The sequence below is a fragment of the Archocentrus centrarchus genome, chromosome 3 (assembly GCF_007364275.1).
Source record: "Archocentrus centrarchus isolate MPI-CPG fArcCen1 chromosome 3, fArcCen1, whole genome shotgun sequence".
NCBI lineage: Eukaryota > Metazoa > Chordata > Actinopteri > Cichliformes > Cichlidae > Archocentrus > Archocentrus centrarchus.
This window is the reverse complement of record NC_044348.1, coordinates 35,922,731-35,944,224: the sequence shown is the minus strand read 5'-3', so window position 1 is coordinate 35,944,224 and position 21,494 is coordinate 35,922,731. Positions and strand designations below refer to the sequence as shown.

At 45.1% G+C, this 21,494-nt stretch overlaps 1 protein-coding gene across 2 annotated transcripts; it reads right to left on the bottom strand.

The window, feature by feature from the left end:
• Nucleotides 1-3,152: 3,152 nt before the first annotated feature.
• LOC115774918 (annexin A2-B) lies at nt 3,153-21,201 on the bottom strand. 2 transcript variants are annotated; one of them, XM_030722396.1, is made up of 13 exons: nt 21,183-21,201; nt 16,677-16,737; nt 15,143-15,236; nt 13,378-13,472; nt 7,242-7,355; nt 6,753-6,843; nt 6,397-6,476; nt 6,057-6,116; nt 5,137-5,230; nt 4,096-4,191; nt 3,777-3,835; nt 3,552-3,674; nt 3,153-3,321 (listed from the first exon to the last, which is right to left on the bottom strand). In XM_030722396.1, the coding sequence occupies exons 2-13, from the start codon at nt 16,725-16,727 to the stop codon at nt 3,262-3,264; spliced, it is 1,017 nt and encodes a 338-aa protein (XP_030578256.1). In that variant the 5' UTR covers nt 16,728-16,737; nt 21,183-21,201; the 3' UTR covers nt 3,153-3,261. The 2 variants fall into 2 exon arrangements, with proteins under 2 accessions (XP_030578256.1, XP_030578247.1); XM_030722387.1 differs by lacking the exon at nt 21,183-21,201 and adding an exon at nt 19,292-19,445.
• Nucleotides 21,202-21,494: the final 293 nt, after the last annotated feature.

The window sequence follows — 21,494 nt, the reverse complement described above, 5'->3', positions numbered from 1 at the left end:
AGCTATCTTCTAATTTGCTTCCCCCTTATACACAAAAGTGGGTGGAGTTTCTTTGCTCAGCACTACAGCTGTGTGCCTGAGATAACCATATGAGGATATCCCTCTCTGTGACATCACACAGATCCAGGAGTAGAACAAACTTGATAAACTGAGTGTTTTGAGCAGTCTTAAGCTTCAGGCTCACGGGGAACATACATCGAGCTCAGTATTAGGAACTCTGGAGATATATGACAGGAAGTGAGGAACAGCATCATGTGTCCCAGCAGCTGTTTGAGTTTTAAAAGACTTCATTTCAGATCCTGTAGTTCTCCCTCTGTCCTCCAGATGTCCTCACACTTCCTTTCGTGCTGTCACATTACTCCTTCCTGTTTCCAGTTTACCCATTAACTCAACATCCCCACACAAAAGCTGCTGTTGGGACAGCTGGGCTGATCTAAAGGTTTGCTTTTACTTTTAATTTTTTTGCACTGGGCCAAAAGTAAAGGTCAGAGAAAGAAACAGAAGTGGTCAAACACGATCACCATCTTTCTTTAATCTCAGCACAGGCGGTTTGTTTCTTATTTCTCCAGTGTTCAAATTACCCCCTCCTCCTCTGCTAGTTTCACCTCCCAGTCCTCCACATGAGTGCATGATGTGACCGATGGGGGAGCGGCGGCTGTAATTTGAGGCTGACATTTGGTTCATGTTGGAGTGGTGGTCGTGGTGATTTTATGAAGTCTGTGTGGGAGGAAAGGAGGGGAGGGGGATTCACAAGGAATACGGGCGATGGGATTATGGGAGCGTGACAATCAAGGATTAGCTGGGCTTTAAACAAATAATGCTCGCACAGGTCAGCAGAGCAGCCCAGTCTGGAGAGCTGCTGGCAACTTCATTATCACAAAATCTCTGAACAGCTATCTCCTCAGGTCTTCATTTCTGAACTCAGAAACTCACCAGTGAAAATCTGAAAACTCACATAGTGATGAGCAGGTTGGAAAGAAGAGATCAAAGAGTGGAAGTCTCACCTGTGAGCTGTAATTTTAGCCCACAGTTCTTCACAGGTTGGAGAATCTAATGGCCACATTCTCTGTTAGCAGCTCCTGACTGTGATGAACCAGAGAATGTTCAACAGCTCCCAGTGGACCACTGTGATACAGGAGAAAGCACTAAAACCTTGAGATTCTTAGCCAGGAATCCCTAATCTGCCTTTTCCTCTATGATCACCTGTAGGAACAGGCCATGTCTTAATTGTTGGTCAATCAAAGAGACGACACCCCTAATAATGCAAACCTTAAAGCAATTTAAAGGTGAGTTATAAAAAGATTCACACACACACACCCTACAGCTGTTATGACGGGGGAACATTTTGTGCTTTGACAAAGAAGGATAGAATTTAAATGTGAATGAAAAGTAGAGGATTGATAATCGAGCCCTGTGGAACACCACGACCTCTGTGATGCTCTATTCCAGTTTTTGTTACTCACAATGACCTCTGATGGTTACTACTTCCAGAAAAAAAAAACTGTGGTTTGCAGGTAAAATACTTCAGGTCAGACCTTTTAGAGTCTCATTATACATGTGGACTCATGTTTGTTAACACACAAACCCCATCATTTTCAGCACTCGGCCTATTATATATATATATATATATATATATATATATATATATATATATATATATATATATATATATATATATATATATATATATATATATATATATACAGTAGGTCTGGTGCTCATTAATGTTTATTTCTGCTTTAATGGGAGTCTTTGGGGACTGCCTCACTGCTGGAGCCTCTGCTGGACTGCACTGGAACTGCAGCTTTTGGTTGTCTAAACTTAAGACACTAAATTATATTCAAATAAAGATTTTAAGTTGGACTATTTGAATTCAGTTCACATTTCATTGCAGTGAATATTAATGTTTAAAGATTTTCTCTTTGTTCCTCCTCTTCTTCCTCTCTCTAAACAGCAAAAGCTTCTTTCCTCGGCTGAACAAATGCAAATCAGCGGGAGTTGCTCGAGGTAAAATCAGCATCTTTAATTAAAAAATTAGCAGCAAACAAACAACAGAAAACCTACGAACGATTAAAGGAAAAACAACCCGAGGAGCAGCAGAGGCATACAAACACAAACACGCACCACAAATATGTGTCTACGTCAGTCTGCCGGGGACTAATTAATAACCAATATTTTGACATCAAATACTGACTTTGATCCTACAAACACTGATCAGTCATCAGGAGAGTTGGCTTGAGCTTTATTTTCAGAGCAGTCGCCTGACAGACTCCAAATCAACGAGTTCGTGGAGAAAACTACAAAATAATGTGAGTTATCGTTCAGCAGCTCCAGGTTCAGCTGTGCTGTGAGTCAGAGGTCAAAGGACGGGTCTCCACACAGCAGACGCTGCTGTACACGGACACAGGAAAAGCAGTTATCTATTTTCTATAAAAGTGCACATGGAGAATCACATAAATCTGATAAACAGAAAACGTTCAGGTGGTTTTACTTCAGAATAACTTTGATCCTGTTTCCAAAGTTTAAAATAGAAATCAAAACTAAACACAGTGATGTACAAATGATCTTTATTTTTTACTCCAGTGAAAAAACAGACGCATGTCAGAGGTTTGAATTTGAGAACTGAAAGCTGGATTTAAAAGGAAGTGATGATTATCTTTTTTTCTTTCTAATCTTTTTTGAAAATGTTCACGTCTGTAAATGAAGGTTTGGATATAAAACTCAAACTGTTTTTATTTATAATATTTAATCTTGTTTAAACATTTTTCTCCTTGATCTTTATTGAACTTGCTGTCAGTACAGTCCATCCTTCCTGCCTCCAAAGAGCTCACTTTAAAAAACATTGTTTTTCCAGTGCTCATTCAGTATGCAGTCATTATAAAAAAATAAAATTGATCTGGTTCTTATTTTTGAGATATTGATTCTTTAAATTAGGTCATCTGTGACTTTTTAGGTTCTTTTTGTTGATTTTACTTCCTTTTTCTCAGTCACCTGTTTTTGGTGTTTCACGCTCACCTGAATCAGCCTGAGAGTGTGTGTTTGCTGCTGTATGAATAAAGTTTGACTGAACGTTTGTGTATGTCAGGCCGCCAGTGTTGAACATGCCTCTGCTGCCCCCTGGTGTTCATTCACTCAAAGAACAAACAGACGAGTTTTGGTTTTTGGTTTTTATTCCACAAACTGAAGTCCATCACACAGACGAGCTGATGGAGACACATTAATGTGAAAGTTAAACCCCGCGGCCTTCTGGGAAACATAGTTTCAGTCATCTCCTCCGCACAGACTGAGCAGAGCTTTCTGGTAGTCTCCTTTAGTGTGCTCCTAAACACGCACCCCCGCGCGCGCGCACACACACACACACACACACACACACACACACACAGAGTTGTTCACTTCAAAGGCAGTAAACATGTACAAATGTATTTGTAGCAGGAAACAGGAAAATACTGAAGAATGTTTAGTTTTAATTTTTTTCGCCTTAAATGAAAGTTTGTGTTCTCTCTGTGGTGCGTTCACTGCTCTCAGTGTGTGTGGGACGTTGCGGGACTCACAGCGATGGTCTGGTACAGCGACCTCTTGTGCTGCTTCTTGAACTCTGTTCTGATCTTCATCAGGTCGACTTCACAGCGAGAAATGATGATCCTGGTCACCACCTTCTCCTGTGCTCCTTTACTCTGATGAAATCGTGAAAACGCCACGTCAGCATGGACGGAGGAGGAGGAGGAGTTCCAGGCTCATTCCAGGTAGAACCATTGGACAGAAATATGAACACTCACCTTCATGGCTTCATTGAGTCTGTTGGCGAAGTACAGCTGCCTGTTTTCAAAGCACTCCACTGTGGACAGACGATGAACACCTGTTTAACCTGACCTATCACCTTAAAGTAGAATTTCACTCTGACGGTGTTTGTTTAATGCGTGCAGCTCTCCCTGTTTGCAGCCTCAGAAATACAGAACAGTAACTTTAAATGAAAGAACGCAACTGTCAGACCTTCAGGAGGTCACCTTTATACTGCAGTCAGGTGAGTTTCAGGTTTGAGAAACTTTGGTTTTATTCGTGATGATCACAGTTGATGGCAACGTTTCTGAGACGTACCCAGAGTGAGGAAGGACTTCTCCAGGTCTCCCTTCACCTCCTTCCTGATGCTCTCCTTAATGTCGTAGGGGCTGTAGCTCTTATACCGCTCAAACACTGACACACACACACACAGAGGGACACACAGAGAGGGACACACACACACAGAGAGGGACACACACAGAGGAACACACACACACACACAGAGGGACACACACACACACAGAGGGACACACAGAGCGGGACACACACAGAAGGACACACACACACACACACAGAGAGGGACACACAGAGCGGGACACACACACACACACACACACACACACAGAGGGACACACACAGAGAGGGACACACACACACACAGAGGGACACACACAGAGGAACACACACACACACACACACACACAGAGGGACACACACACACACACACACACACACACAGAGGGACACACACACACAGAGGGACACACACAGAGGAACACACACACACACACACACACACACACACAGAGGGACACACAGAGCGGGACACACACAGAAGGACACACACACACACACACAGAGAGGGACACACAGAGCGGGACACACACACACACACACACACACACACACACACACACACACACACAGAGGGACACACACAGAGAGGGACACACACACACACAGAGGGACACACACAGAGGAACACACACACACACACACACACACACACACACACACACACATAGAGGGACAATCCATAAGAATTTTTCAATGCAAACTTTATCACAGCTGTTTTCTTTTAACTAAGATGTAAAAAATTAAATATTAAAATGACATTTAAAATTTTTACATGTGAAGTTTTTTATCATGAGTATTTCATTTTATTTGTACTGCTTTTATTTATAGTTCTTATCATTTTTACTGCTCTATTGTTGTTTTTAATAACTTTGAGTTTTATCATTTTTAATTTCTTATTTTTGCCTTTTTGTTTTCATTGTTACTGAGTTAGCGTTACATTAGCTATCTGCCTGAACGGGGATGGGCTGTCTGTATAAATAAAGTTTTGAGGATGCAGGTCACCTTTCTGCAGGTGGGGGACACTCCTCTGAGACATGATGGTGATCCAGGTCGCCACGTCAGTTCCTTTCCTCTTCACTCCAGCTTCATACAGAGCCTGCAAGGTTCGACAGCAGGGCGGTTAAATGATTCTGCTGTTCAGGTGTGCGGATGCAAATATTAATTATTGATAATTATTATCATTCATAAATAAAAACATGACACACTGCCACTGAAGGTGACATATAATTATAAAGTAATAAAAATATAACAAAGCATTGAACAGAACAATGAAAAAGGTTTTTCAGTTTTACATGAAAAAGGCTAAAAAAGTCGACCAACTGCTGAAAGTTACACCCTCACGTAGATTACCCTCTCAGACGACACCGGTATCCTTTTATTTTAAAAAAAACTTTCTGTGAATACAAAAGACAGTCGAGACTTTCACTTGTTGCTAACATAATTTCCTTGTTCCGCCGTGAGAATTACGGCAGACATTTGTGCCACATCAATTTCTCACAGGTTGTTTGCGCCCCACCTGTCATGACCCTGCACCAGAGTGAGGAAGGACATGACAGGGTCATGACAGGTGGGGCGTGTCCCACAGTTTGAGAAACACTGCTAAAACGTTTTGTATTTATTTTCGGGCCTACCTCGTTTAAAGCGTCCACACTATCATTGTAAACATTAATGTCTTCTTTTGCCTGATTGGATAAAAGTTATCGTGACTTGATGCACCACCTTGTGGTACAAATTGGTATTACACAATTACAGGCCAGCCTTGTTCAACTTGTGTTGATGTCTCTACAACACAAATTTCTGGACTTAAAGTCATGTTGGTGGTTCACATTCTGCTGATGACTCTGGTTAAATTTTAGGTTTTAAAGTCACATGAATTTACAAAAAGGACCTTTAAGGAACAAAGTGGGGATATTTGGACTCACTCTGGCGTCCTCATCGATCTTCACGTAGTCGACAACATTCGAAGGTTCATCTCGTCTTGTCTGCAGATCACAGATGAGATTTTTGTCCCGACTAAAATGACTCGTTTATTTTCTTAACCTAACATTCAAAGTGAAACTTAATATTTTCAGACTGTCAGTGAGGAACTGTTATGAATAACAGTTTATGACTAAATGTAACTAATTATTATTATATATTGTGAAAATATAGTTTTTTCTTATCTGTTTGAAACAAAACAGAAAATTGTATCTGTAACTGCAGTATTGTGTAGATAAACAAATATTTGTGGTGGCCGAAGCTCGCCTTGAATCCAGGTCCTACCTGAACCAGCGCCAGCAGCAGCTTGGCGAAGTTTCCTGACGTGTCTCCTGCTACGTCTTTGTCCATGTCCTTCTTAAACACTGCAGAAAAAGTCAATGATGTTAATTTACTGCCTTTTGATAAAATGATGTCTTTATCTCAGATAGTTTCATCCTCTGTGTAATATTTTATAGCTACACTGGGTATTATTATGTTTTTAAAGCGTGGCTGTGTCAGATTGTTGGATATTAATGTGAACATCTCCTCCAGCAGATGCTGCTGAAGTGCATTTTTTTTTAACTGCAGCTCTAAGTTAATATTTTTATAAACATTTTCAGGTTTATGTTACTGAAGTTCAGAAAGTCACTGCCACTCACGATCTCGGTAAACCCGCTTTATCTCCACAAGTTCTTCATTGTTTCTGGAGCACACAAGCTCAATTAAAGTCTCCTCGCCGGTTCCTAGTCCCTGCACACACACACACACACACACACACACACACACACACACACACACACACACACACACACCATTAACCCAACTTTGCACCCTACAACAACAACAACACCATTAGATATCAAAGTGAGCTTTTCTGGACAATTCAGGTATCCAGGGCACCGTGAGCTGAAGTTACACCTCCAGGTTTTAGACCTGAGCTCAGAGAGCGAGCAGACTGACTGAAGACTCTCTGGTCAAAAGCAGCTTTCTCGTGTTCAAAAACAGACAAAGAAGACACTCAGACCAGAAACGCGGTCAAATATAAGACATTTATACCTTACTCACACTTGCATTTACATATTATAGTTGGTCTTTAGTGGGAGCGACACCTGCAGGGACACTGCACACAAGTAGTGCATGACTCTGACCTTCATGGATGCTTTGAGCTCAGAGGCGTCATACTGGGCGGTGCTCTTCATCAGACCCAACATCAGAGCCTCCAGAGAGCCAGACAGCGCCCCCTTCAGGGCAGAGACCAGATCCTGAAGGAACCACAGGCATAGGTTTAAACATGAGTTTAGAAATAATAATTTGATACTAGAGCAAACAGTTCAGGAGATTAGAGATCGTTTCATTTTTTCCTGCCTTTTCCTCATTTTTCAGTTGACCCTTCAGAGGAAACTTTGTATTTCTGACTCAGTATTTAGGCTGGATTGCCACCAAAGAGGATCCAGGCCAGGATTACTTCACATCTTCTGGGTCTACATCGGGGTTTTCCTGGCTCAAAATGGGCCTTTGGCTGTGGACTACAGATACACGCAAGCCTGCACAGTTAATCTGTATGAAATCTATTTTCCTGCCATTTTTGACTATTTGACTAACAAAATGTATATTATATTGTAAATTAATAAAACCCTAATTATGAAAACAAGGATAAAAATAATGGCTTTAATTTTTATTGGTCCATATATCACCACATCTACCACAAATACTTGGCCTCTCTATGAATACTGTGGCCCCTTGATGACCCCTTACTCAGAAAAATCCTAGATCCGCCACTGTATATTACTATTCTGACATCACTGTATATACATTGTATCGGTGCATGTTTTGAACTATAAGCTTAAGCTATAAGCTATAAGTTGAAGAAGAGTTTTTACCCACAAGCCATCCGTCTGCTCAACTCTGAGCCCTAACTGGACCACTATTGCACAATGTAAATATTATAATTTAAAAAGTGTGTATAGTGTATAGTATATAGAGTATTGTAGGAGTCGGTGGAAGGAGACACGAGCAGGTATGTAGTCTCAGCTTTATTCGGTAAAACACACACACTAGAACTCCAAATATATCTCCTCCAAAAGGAGGAGTCAAGCCCTTTTATCCCAGGCCTCTCTCTCCCGCCTTTTCCAGATCTATTCCCGTCTCTCTCTTCACAATAAGAGCTTGGGGCATTCTGGTGTGAAATGTGCATATATGTGGCCACCACACAGGCCCCCCCTGAACACACAGAATGGCAAACAATACAATCATAAAAACAGCAACCATTTTCAACACAACATAGCAAAAATAAAATACCACCTCAAGAGTATCTCCTAGGGGGTTTAACAAGGCGGCCGCTACGGCTGTGCTTGGCGACCACAGGTGGTGAAAACGAGGGAGGGGCATAGCCCCGACCACGGCGAGACTGCCCCCTGGCAGGGGAAAAAACAGCAGCTGGGGGCAGGTCCTCCGAGTGAGGCATAGAAACGGGAGGACGACCGCGGCGCGGAGGTTGGGCCAACTCAATAGGACCATCCGGAAACATGTGAGCAGGCTTAAGGCGATCCACCGAAACCCGCTCCTGACGACCTCCCAGCTCAACCAAAAAATCCTTAGGTCCCACCTCTAGCACACGGAATGGACCATCATAAGGAGGTCGAAGTGGAGAACGGTGCGCGTCATGGCGGATAAAAACGTACTTGGCAGACATCAGGTCCTTTGGCACATATGACTGTGGAAGGCAGTGATGCGCCGCTACTGGGGCCAAAAACCTATCATTCCCCGGGAAAACCGGCCCGCTCCTTTTGTCGGCCCCCGAAGCAGATGCACCAGGAAGGAATTCCCCTGGAACCCTCAAAGGCTGGCCCAGGACCAGCTCGGCTGAAGAAGACTGCAGGTCCTCCTTAGGTGTCGCACGCAGGCCCAGCAGGACCCAAGGAAGGCGGTCAACCCAGCTGCTGTCCACCAGCGCAGCCCGTAAGGCAGCCTTCATGGTACGGTGGAACCTCTCGCAAAGGCCATTGGCCTGCGGGTGGTACGCGGTAGTGCGATGGAGTCTGACGCCAAGGTTCTCCACCACAGCAGTCCACAGCTCAGACGTGAACTGAGGACCCCTGTCAGATGTCAAGTCAAGCGGTACGCCAAACCGAGATACCCAGGAGGAGACGAACGCACGAGCAACATCTGCTGAGGTGGTTGACGCCAAAGGAACTGCTTCAGGCCACCGAGTCGTCCTGTCCACCATTGTCAGGAGATGGGTGAAACCCCGGGAAGGGGGAAATGGACCTACCAGGTCTACATGGACATGTTCGAACCTTCTCTGGGGTATGGGAAAGTGCTCCAGAGGGGATTTGGTGTGTCGTTGCACTTTGGCGCGCTGACAAGCAACACATGAGGAAGCCCACGCCCTGACCTCTTTCCGGAGGCCGGGCCACACAAACTTGGCCCCTACCAACTTAACTGAGGCTTTAACTCCTGGGTGCGAAAGAGAATGAACTGCCTCAAAAACCCGCCGACGCCAGCAAGCAGGAACCAAGGGGCGAGGCCTGCCCAATGAGACGTCGCAAAGTAGGGTTACGCCACTATCCTGAAATGAGACATCTTCCAAACGCAAACTGGACTCGGCCCTCTTAAAAGCCTGAATCTCCGTATCCGTAAGTTGGTCGGCAGCCATGGCAGAGTAGTCCACTCCCAAATGCACAGAACTAACCTGCACCCTGGACAGACAGTCAGCCACCCGATTACACTTGCCGGCGACGTGCTGAATGTCAGTGGTAAACTCTGAAATAGCAGAAAGCTGCCGTTGCTGCCGTGCAGTCCACGGTTCTGAAACCTTTGCCATGGCAAATGTGAGAGGTTTGTGGTCTACAAAAGCGGTAAAGTCACGGCCCTCAAGCAGGAACCGGAAATGACGCGTCGCGAGAAAAAGGGCAAGGAGCTCCCTGTCAAACGTACTGTACTTTCTCTCCGCATCCCGAAGCTTCCTGCTAAAAAAGGCGAGGGGCTGCCAAGCACCACCCACCCATTGTTCGCACACGGCCCCGACTGCAAAATCGGAGGCATCGGTAGTAAGGGCAACAGGCGCCTCGGGAGACGGGTGGGCCAGCAGGGCAGCGTTGGCAAGAGCAGCTTTGGCACTGTCAAATGCCTGCACCCGCTCAGGTGTCCACTCTATCTCTTGGTTGCCTTTCTTGCCCTTAAGTGCATTGTACAGAGGGTGCATGAGGTGAGCAGCCCGGGGGATGAAACGGTTATAAAAGTTCACCATCCCCAAAAATTCCTGCAGGGGCTTCACTGAGGAAGGGCGCGGAAAAGCAGAAACCGCCTCCACCTTAGCGGGCAGGGGAAACGCCCCTTGGGGCGAAACGAGGTGTCCCAAAAACTCTATGGCCGGCAGACCGAACTGGCATTTAGCTGGATTCACAATCAAACCGTGCTCACTGAGACGCTCAAACAACTGGCGGAGGTGCACTGAATGCTCCGCGGCGGAAGGGCTGGCAACCAGTATGTCATCCAGATAGACGAACAAAAATGGCATACCACGCAAAACGGAGTCCATGAGGCGCTGAAACGTCTGTGCCGCGCCCTTCAGACCGAAGGGCATTCGCAAAAACTCGAAAAGGCCAAAAGGAGTGATAACCGCGGTCTTGGGCACATCACGCGGATGGACAGGAACCTGATGGTATCCCCTCACCAAATCCACCTTTGAAAAAATAGTTGCCCCCGCAAGATGAACCGAAAAATCTTGAATGTGGGGAACCGGGTACCTGTCATTAGTCGTCGCATTATTAAGGCGCCTAAAATCCCCACAAGGGCGCCACCCACCGTCAGCTTTAGGGACCATGTGCAACGGGGACGCCCACGGGCTGTTTGAGCGGCGCACAATACCAAGGCGCTCCATGTTTGCAAACTCCTCCCTGGCTATCGCTAACTTCGCGGCATCGAGACGGCGTGCACGCGCAAAAACCGGCGGACCCACAGTGGTAATGTAATGCTCCACACCATGTTTAGCTACGGCTGCAGAGAAGGTGGGAACCGTGAGGGTGGGAAACTCGGCAAGCAAACGCTGGTACTCATCACCTGTGGCAAGCATGTTAGCAAGGGGCAGGGGGCCAGGACTACCAAGTGTACAGGGGTAGGTATCAAAAGACACAGCATCTATCAAGCACCTATTAGCTACATCGACCAACAACCTGAAAGCACACAAGAAATCAGCGCCGAGTATAGGTACTGACACAGACGCTATCACAAAGTCCCAGTTAAACTGACGTCCCTTGAAACACACAGTCACCAACCTCATTCCATATGTGCGAATGGGGGTACCGTTCGCCGCGTCCAGCAGGGGTCCGTGACATTGTCCCAAGGCGTCCGCAGCTGAAGCCGGCATGATGCTACGCTGAGCACCCGAGTCCACAAGCAGACGGCGTCCCGAAGCAGTGTCCTCAATGAAGAGCAGCTTGTCCGAGCTGCCAGCGCACACAGCTGCTAGTGAGCACCGGCCCTCTCGTTTCCCTGGTGCTGGAAGGTACACGGCGGAATGCAGCGCTTCGCCTTCACTCCGAACCGGCGATGATAGAAGCAGAGCACGCTCTCCTTCCTCCGGCGCTCTGCGACGGCGGCCACAGCACCAGCTTCTCTCGTCTCCGCCCCTTGTAGAGCCGCACTCGGTAAAAGTGCATGCACACCGGAATGCCTGGATGCCAGCAAAATCTTGTCCGCCTCTTCAGCTAGCCCGCGGTAATCCTTGGCCCGTATCAGAGCGGAGCTGGCTAGCGCGGTGCGCACGGGAGGGGGGAGCTGGCGCAGGAACAGATGCGTAAAGAGAAACGAAGCGTCGCCCGGGCCGAGCAGAGCCAGCATGTGCTCCATCAGCTCGGAGGGTTTACCATCTCCCAAGCCATTCAAGGATAACAGGCGATCAGCCCGCTCTTCGTCTGAAAGCTGATAAATCCGCAGCAGGTTCTCCTTCAGCGCTCCATACTTGTTAGCAGGCGGCGGGTCCCGGAGCAGTCCCATCAGCCGGCGGGTAGAAGCAGAGTCCAGCGCCGCGACGACATGGTAATACTTGGTGTCGTCTGAGGTGATCCCGCGGAGGTGAAACTGGGCCTCCACATGCTGGAACCAAGGCTCTGGATCGTGCTGCCAGAACTCCGGGAGCTTGACCGTGGCCGCAAAAATAGCGGGAGAAACGGCGGCGGCTGGTGAGGAAACGGCGGCGGCTGGTGAGGAAACAGCGGCCGCGGCCGTTGAGCTGTCGTCAGCAGACATGTTCTTTAGTCGGGGTCACCAATGTAGGAGTCGGTGGAAGGAGACACGAGCAGGTATGTAGTCTCAGCTTTATTCGGTAAAACACACACACTAGAACTCCAAATATATCTCCTCCAAAAGGAGGAGTCAAGCCCTTTTATCCCAGGCCTCTCTCTCCCGCCTTTTCCAGATCTATTCCCGTCTCTCTCTTCACAATAAGAGCTTGGGGCATTCTGGTGTGAAATGTGCATATATGTGGCCACCACAGTATAGTGTATAGTGTGAATTACTTTTTTTAAATTTTTATTCTTCTTTTGTATATGTGTGTGTATATATGGTTGCAGGTACAAAATACATTTCACTGTGCATTGTACTGTGTATAACTGTGCATGTGACAAATAAACACTATCTTATCTTATCTTATCTTACGTGTTGCTAAATGCAGCGCTCTGATTGGTCAGGTCTATTTGTTTGCTTGCGAAAGTCAGAAAAATGAAACTCGATCCAAACAAATAATTGGAGCAAATTCGTCCTGTGAAGTGACGCGGTCGGTGTGAACGGCTGCATTAAGAACAGGCGAGTCCGAAAAATATTTTTAAAGCATGAAAGAGTCACCCAAAATGTATGCGTCCAGTGTGTAAAAGCCTTTACACTTCAAAGTGTAAGAAGAACAAATATTTACATTTCTTTCACATCTAGAAGTTACCAGAAAATTTTGGGTGATTCAATTATTCCATAAGACTGTTCTCAAAAATCATAAAATCAGTGATTCTTTAGCATTTCTTTGGGACTTTTTTACTTTAGGAAAATAGAGGATTAACTGAACATGAAGACATGCTACAGAAGCAGCAGGGCAACACAAAAAACATTTTATCTCAATTTTCTGGTTTTAATAATCACTGTAAGCCAAAATATAATTAAAATGTAATTAATTTATTAGCTCTGCTGCTCAGCTGTTGGGCTCTGATTTGTTTATGGATATTGAGGGAAATAATTAGACTAACAAGGACTGTAAAGGTTCGTGGTTTCGTTCATTAGCAGAGAAACATCTTTGACCTTCTTGGCAAATCGTTCGTATTCGAAGGCGATCTCTCTGCGCTGCTCATAGCTTCGTCTGGTCAGAATGTCAATGATGGTCTGCTCGTCCACACCTGCAGAATTATTGAACACGTTAAATTACACTCAGCTTTAAAACAGACACCACTAGCATTACAAACAGGAAACCATGGTGTTAAAGATGAGTATAGACGTCAAAAATGTCTGGGAGAAAATAAACTAGAAGTGTACTTAGTAAAGTACATACCTCCGCACTCCATATTTTTTATGTGCCGATGTTATGCTGCAATAAACACCACCCAATACTGTCATAATCCATCATAGATGGATCTCTGAGAATAGACATTTATTTTATTGCCTTTTAAAAACAGTAAAATATGATTTTATATTTTTATTTTTGGAATATTTCCACAAAGCTTAATTCAATTTTGGGTCAAACTTTTTGAATTATATTGCTGACACAAAGAAAGAGAGGTGAAACTTCCCTCCATCTGTCAGTGGGCAGGGTAATAAGAACCAAACTGTGACAGGTAACTAGCATTACACAATTCTACCACAAGTACATAAATGTGAATTGTAAGCTTTTATGTTTCCCTTAACAGTGAAACTCTGAAGATTAAAGTATAATGACTATGAAGCTGGCTAGGACGTGACGAAGCGAGTGGTGTCAGAGACACTGTGTGTGTGTAGCTCAGTTAGCTATAGTCATGTTAGTGTAGATGGTAAATGTTAGGATTTGCCGATGGCTAAAATGAACCTTGTTTCACGTTATACACGGGTTAGTGCCATGGATCATGCTAGCTGCTGAATTAATCTGGCAGGCCAGCGAGCTGTAATTTACACACAGATAGGAATTTGCTAACAATAAAGTTAGCAAGAAAGCTGCAGTTAGCCAGCTAGCTGACAGTTAGCTTGTAACATTAGCTGATAAACTAATTTAAAAATGGCTGGCTAGGTTAACAAATCAGAACTAGAAGCACTCAGAGAGCGCAAACCTCCACCAAGGCCATAGGGTCACTGACGCTGTAATACGTGTATCTAAATACTGTGAAATAATCTTTCATCTTTCCCAGACAACAATAACCCCCTATCCCGCAATAGTGAAGAATCCTTAAAAAATTCCTGGATCCAGATTGTGATCCGGATCACCGCCAAAATTTAATCACTTCTTCCTCTTGTCATTTCCAACCACTCCACAAAATTTCATCGAAATCCGTTCATAACTTTTGGAGTAATCCTGCTGAAAAACAAACAAACAAACAGACAAATAAACCAACAGGACCGAAAACATAACCTCCTTGGCGGAGGTAATAATTAGCCAACCTCATCTAGTCAGAAAGATATTTTTGCAGGAACATTAGCATTAACATTAGCCAGTAGAAGAATATCTCAGGAGTGGACCTGATCCTGAAGACCAAGCGATCGTTACATGTAGCATTGTTAAGAAACAACGCCGTATGGTAAGAGAAACAGCAGCTAGTGTAACTGAACCCTTAATTGTCAAATATACATATGTATTTTCTTGCTTTTGAAAACCGTTATCAGCTAAAAACAGGTAAAGATAATTAACTTCCCTGATGGAACCCTCCCAGAGGGATTAATTAAATCTAATCTAATCTAATCTAATCTATCATCTGATGTTCGGCTGTTCACACAGTGAAGCTGAGAGTTGATCCGTGGGATCAGTGATATGACTCAGTGGAGATTTCCTGACCAGTGGCGCTGGCAGGGAAATATCAGGGAGGGAGGTTTCCTGGACTCTCACCTTTGGTTTTAATGGCCGTGTCGATCCTGGCGGCGTCCCGGGCGGGGTCGAAGTCTCTGGCAGGCACCACGGTGGGATGTTTGAGCTCTACTTCCTACAGAGGACAGAAACCAGCTGTTAGCTCACAGACTGCTGCTGCGAAGAAACCACCAGACAAGGTGAGTGTTTCTGCTGTCTCCATCTTGGTTGTAAGAAACCAGATGTCAGTAGGAGAGCTGATGTTGAAACCTCCCATTTATTGGTTATCAAGTTGTGATTGACAGTTTTTTAGCCAGTGAGCTTATAGTTATCATACTACACTTAATCCTCCACCTGGAAACATCATATGGCCAAGATTTATTAAACGGACTAAATTTGTTATTCAAGGTGACCCAAAATGAGCGAGTGAGACCGTAAACTCAGAGGTCAGAGAACTCTTTCCCATAAGGCTTCCATAGGGCTTGAAGTCTTTTTGCAACTGCGGCTATTGCCACCTGGTGGCCTTCAGTCAGAATGCTTGTTAAGACACTTCCGCACTGGCCGACCTGGAAAGTAGGAAGCTACATCCATGTTTTATATGGCCTGTGTGAGCAGTAGGCTCATTTTCTCATTAATTCTATACAGTCAGGCTTCAGTCACCCCTTGATGGACATTAGACAGGATTCAGGTTTAAAGCATTTCAACACTGGTTTCCAGTTTTGGGTCAGAATACTTTGGAGAAAGGACTCAAAACAAAAGCATCTTTACTTGCTCATCTGAAAACCAAGGAACATGAACTCCATAAGAAAAATCCACAAAGGAGCATGAGGAATAACAATGGTCCAGTTATTCCCTCTTGGTTTTTTCCCAAACATATTTCCTTGGCTTTGATGGAAAATGTAATGAAGGAGAATTTATAGGAATTTGGGGAAAGAGGACAGCAGGCCAATCATAAAGGATGGTTCAGTGTATCCTCCACTAAAGGAGGTAAGAAAGGAAGCAATGGAGCACCTTTCCTTAGTGTTTGGAGAATTCAGCGAGCTCTGATTATGGCTGCAGATACTTCAGGGTCCTTCACTCAGGTAGGACCCTCCCCAGGTAAAAAATATCTGAAAACAGCCCCTGATTCTGAACACAGTGAGGTTGGAAATACTCAGCTTCATAGTTGGACCGCAAACCAATGAGTGATGTCATGGTGACTATATTCATCTTCTACAGTCTGTGTGGCAAATGGAAATATGTTTGAAAGTCATGCTGACGTGATGTAACAAAAGGATCAGATTGAATCTGTCATGAATCTGCTGGTAACTCAGATCAGTGCTTTCTGTTTGGCATTTTCTTCTTATTTCCTGTTCATTATTTATTTCTTTATTGTTTGAATTTAATTACTCCTGATGAAAACCTGGCAGTTCGGTTCTTTTTGTGCAGAAAAAATTGAATAACACAAAAATACATGAATTACCTCAGAACTGTGGTTGGTACATTACGTGTAGTTTGATGTAATTCTGCTCTGTGTATCCCACAATGATCCCAATGAATGTCGTTTATGATGATGTGTCATCAGCAGGTAACTCACCCCTCCATACGACAGCGTCAGCTGCCCCAGAAACTCAGACACCAGAGCCATGATGGTTCACCTGCAACACAGTTCAAGAAAAGTTGAGTTTATATAATTTTCATGCAGTTTTCATTAAGAGTTACTTTATCATTAAGAAAAAGGCAGTGAGAGCAGCACCATTATCAGCCAATCTACAGACTGGCCAGCATAAAAAAACAGTATGAGATAAATGAGGATTATTTCTGAAGTGTGACTCATGCAGAGCCTCTCGGTGGACTTGTGATGCATCCTCTTTAACCTCTCACTGGAAGCGCTGGGTTTCCTCTCCTGTCTAAAACGGGCCAACAATAGCGTTCAGAGTCCAGCGGGCCATAAACACTCAGATGCGCGCTTGCTTTGTTCACCAGGATGTGCCAGCGGAGGGCGTGTGTGCAGATAAGGAATCTGCAGGAATCTCGAGTGTGTTGTGTAACATGCTGAAGCAGTGATGCAAACGCTGCAGCTGTAAAGTGATTACTGCAGTTTCCTTCACCTTTGACCCTCTTACAAACTCTGCCAGAGTCTCATCTCACAGAAACAGCTCCTGTAATCAGTCCTGAACTTTGAGCTCGACCCGTCGCCTGTTTGCTGCACATTAAACAGGAATTCCATATCAATCTAAATATGCGATAGAGCAGGAACCTCCTCAGGGCGCCTCCCTGGGTGCTCAGAAACCAACCAGATTGTTAGTCGGTTAATTAATCAAAGAGATTCAATTTGGTAAACGATCGTATGAATATTAAAGTTGTTCTTTAAACAAAAGTGTTTAAAAAATGACTCTACCAGCTTTTCCAGTGCCATTATTTGGTACTGTCCCAGTTTTCTGTAACATGTTTAAAAAAAGAGACCAAAAATATTCCAACTGTGTTCAGTTAGAGGTTGTCTGATATGTCCTGCCACTTTACACAAAACCCATCATTATTAAAGATACTTTTTGTAGTTGTTTTCAACTAAAATGTTCACCACCAGGGGGCAGTGTTTTACCTGTGGGTGGGTGCTGCTGTTTTTAACTTCTGATATTTGCTGTTAGCTCTACACCCATTTCCTCTGGAGGTTTTACCTTTTCCCAAGATGCTCTCAGTATGTGCTCTTTTTTTTTTAAGATTTTTTTGGCCATTTTGCGGCTTTATTCGATGGTTCTTCAGTGGAGATAGACAGGAAAGCAGGGAGGAGAAACAGGAGAAGACAGGCCAGGACTCGAACCTGTGCTGGCTGCACAGCCAAGCGGCATACACGGTCCCCTGCTCACGCCCTGAGGCCCCCTGGGGCCCCTCAGTATGTGCTCTTAATGAGTTGCTGCACCACCTTGTGGGATAAATGGGTATTTCACTAAAGGCCCAGCGTTACTTTTGGCCATAAAGTCTGCTGGGCTTTAACTACACTGCTAACATCTGCTGGACTTACTGTTTGGAAACAACAAATTGTTTGGATAATTGCAGCTAATTCGTGGATCAGCTGTGGTTTGGTACTGTTACCCCATCTGTCCAACACTGATATCAGTACCTCAGAATCAGACCAAAGACTGTCACTGAAGCTGCCATGCTTTGATGCATCACCATTTATTTTGCATCAGGGAGCGCTAACAGCCGGGCAGCTAGGTCTACCTCAGAGTGACCCCAGCCATTTATTTCTGTGTGATATTTTTAATCTTTAAAATGCTTCCTATAACAGGAACTGGACCTCTGGTGTGGTGAGGATCATGTAAGACTCTTTGATTTTATCATAATTTTCTACTTCTAATCACTGCATTGTGATGTTCTGCAGAGCTTCACAGCTCACAGACCTGAATCCAGGTACAGGTAGACCTGGTTTCAGGTGGACAAATCTTCTGCTTGACATATTTGGACTGCTCCTGGGTACTGGTGTCAGAGGCAGCTGCAGTTACTTACATTTATGCTTACAAACCAGCAGACATAATTAATGACAGAACATTTAATGTCTGTCATAGATTAAGGGCCCAGCTCTCCTGATGTTTCCCTGTGAAGCTGCTAGAAGAACCTGAAGGTAACTGTTGGACCAAACTCAGTCAGAAATGACCTCACGCAGTCATTTTAGTTGATAAATAAGAGTCGCACTGAAGTACAAGAGAAAACCGCGTCCTGCAGCCGGTCCTCGTTTATCGCTCTGAAATCCAGCAGCAGCTCGGCCCTCAGCAGGAGACGACTCCATCTGCAGCGGACTTTGAGCTTTACGACCCTGCAGACATTTTACAGGCACAGCATTTTAAAATCACTGCTGTTTTCAGTCTCTCTACTATTCACTGGTGGCTTTAGTTTGCTGCTTTCACTAATTTTTTGATGGATTTTAGAAGAAGCGTTTCTACAAACTCTTCATGTTGCCAAAAGTGTACAAATACACCTCTGAACAGATGTTTTTTGTGAATATTTAGTAAAAAAGTAACTTGAAAAATAACAAACCCAACTTCTCCATACTTCAAGCTTCAAAATAAAAGCCTGCAGTCACTGGTAAGAGAAGAAACAAACGATTCTTCCTTTTTTGACTCTTTGAAGGAGAAAAAGGAAGAAAATCCTTCCTGCTGTGTTAAAACTCTCGGACTAATCCCAAGATCTCCGCTCAGTCTGAAGAGTTCTTACCTTAAAGCAGCAGCAGCGCCGTTATGATCCAGGACAGGGCTGGGTGTGGTGATTAAATACAGGCTGACTCACACACACACACACAGCTTTCTGACTGCCTGCATGACTCACTACTAGGGTTTTAACATCAGGCTGAACACATGGGCAGAAATTCCTCAGTGAGGCTCAAATCGCCTCGCCGGGGGCTGAGGAAACACTGGATTCTGATTGGCTGGCTGGCTGGTGGGAGTCTGTTAAAGTTAGATATGATTTTTTTTCTTAACTTAATCAGAGCTCATGATTTAACTCCTTCCTGCATCGGCTGCTGGTGACATTGATGAACCAAAGCAAAGTAAATGAGGGTGAAACCGAAGCATTTCCTGGCCAATAAAACGTGATCGGGTGAAGTTAGGCTGCAGGCTGGTTTTCTAGCATCAGATGGTCCATACAGGAAAGCTGATTATATAACCACACAGTGAGTCTGTGTTTTTTCAGGAGTGTTTCCAGGATCTTCGAAATGTGGTGGCACAGAGGGGTCCACAGGAAATGTGAACACCAGAAACAAAAGCAGGGGTAAAAAATCAGCTGCTGGCCGCAGACCTTTGTACTCTCCGCCCTCCTGACTGATTTGTGTCTTTGTCCTGCAGCCCACTCAGGCTGCACAGGAAGACCAGCTCCTCTGTCCTGGCACATCCATAAGTGTCATCACAAGACTGTTTGCTGTGTCTCTGGACAGGGGGGCGGAGGATGGGTATCTGCTTCTTTGAGGAGCACTAATATGACCTCCAGCAGTGTGCTCATGTGCATGTTTCTGTCAGAGACTCCATGACGGCGGCCCAGCGGCCTTTAGTGGGACCTGAGCTCACAGACCAGCACCGTGCACTGCAGGGAACACCAGACCTGGCAGGCGCCCTGTTCTCAGGTCACACTGAGCATATGTGACAGGTGTGAAAGGGTCTGCAGACGCCATGGTGAACATGAGGCTGCCTGAAACATCATCCAGCATGACATGTTTTTAGTCTGGGGACTCTCACATGGGCAGTGTGTGTAGGCAGCTCCTAGATGATGAAGGCACTGATGGCTCCATGTTCTCCAGACTTTAATCCAATTGGGAACCTCTGGGAAGTTGTGCACTGATGCAACCAGTGCCAATAAATATTCCCACAGGCTGGCCAGGAGCTGACTGATGCCCTGATCCAGGGCGACAGCATCCGTGGTCTCATCTGGAGCACAGATGTTGGGACATTGGGACACATGGCGGTCATGAACTCTACTGAGCTGCATCATGACACAGGTTGATTAAGCCTGGTCCTTCTTCCTGTGAGGCAACAGTTATAACCACTGCACCACCTTGCCAGAAGGTCCTGGGTTTGAATCCAGTAAGGGGCCTTTCTGTGTGAAGTTTGTATGCTCTCCCTGTGTCTGCGTGGGTTCTCTGGCTTCCTTCCACAGTCCAAAGATATGCAGTCAGTGGGGTTAGCTTACCTGGTGATTCTAAGCTGCCCGGAGGTGTGAAATGCTGTCTGTGTCTCTGTGTTAGCCCTGTGACAGACGGGAGACCTGCCCAGGTGTACCCTGCCTCTCACCCTATGGCAGCTGGGATAGGCTCTGGCTGTCAGTGCTCAGTTCCATGTCAGGTCTCCTGCGTTGGATCTCTGAAAGGACTCATTTGTGTTTGTGACTTTTCAGCTGTGAAAATTCCCGACTTTCTGTTTTGTTCAGAAGTTTATTCAGAGTTTCTATGGACAGAGTGAGACAGCAGGGTCTGATTACTGCTCAACCAACCCTGCTAATATTTATCCAGACAGTGTGAGATAAAGCAGGTGTGGTGGGGTGGAGTGGGACAGTGAAGGGGTTTTATTGATCATAACAGCATCATTGTGTTAAAGGAATTTCAAGAGAAGAACCCCACCTGGTTTCAGGTGTGTCCCAGCAGGAAGTGACCTCCCTGAGGGGGTAATGGTAGCCAGGACATTAAGTGCTTGGATTGTCCAAAGTGGACTGAGGCATCACACTCATTCAGCAGTCATCCATGAGTCAGCCTTTCTGAATCCAGCGGCTCGATCCTCCATGAACAGAAACATTCATTTAGTCCACAGACAGTCACAGCTGGAGCTCCTCTGCAGGGTTAGGGTAGGGTTAGCAGGACCAGCAGGAAACTATTAACAGCTGGAAAATATGATACAGAAGTTCAGACTTTCAGTTTTAATTCAACAGGTTTCAC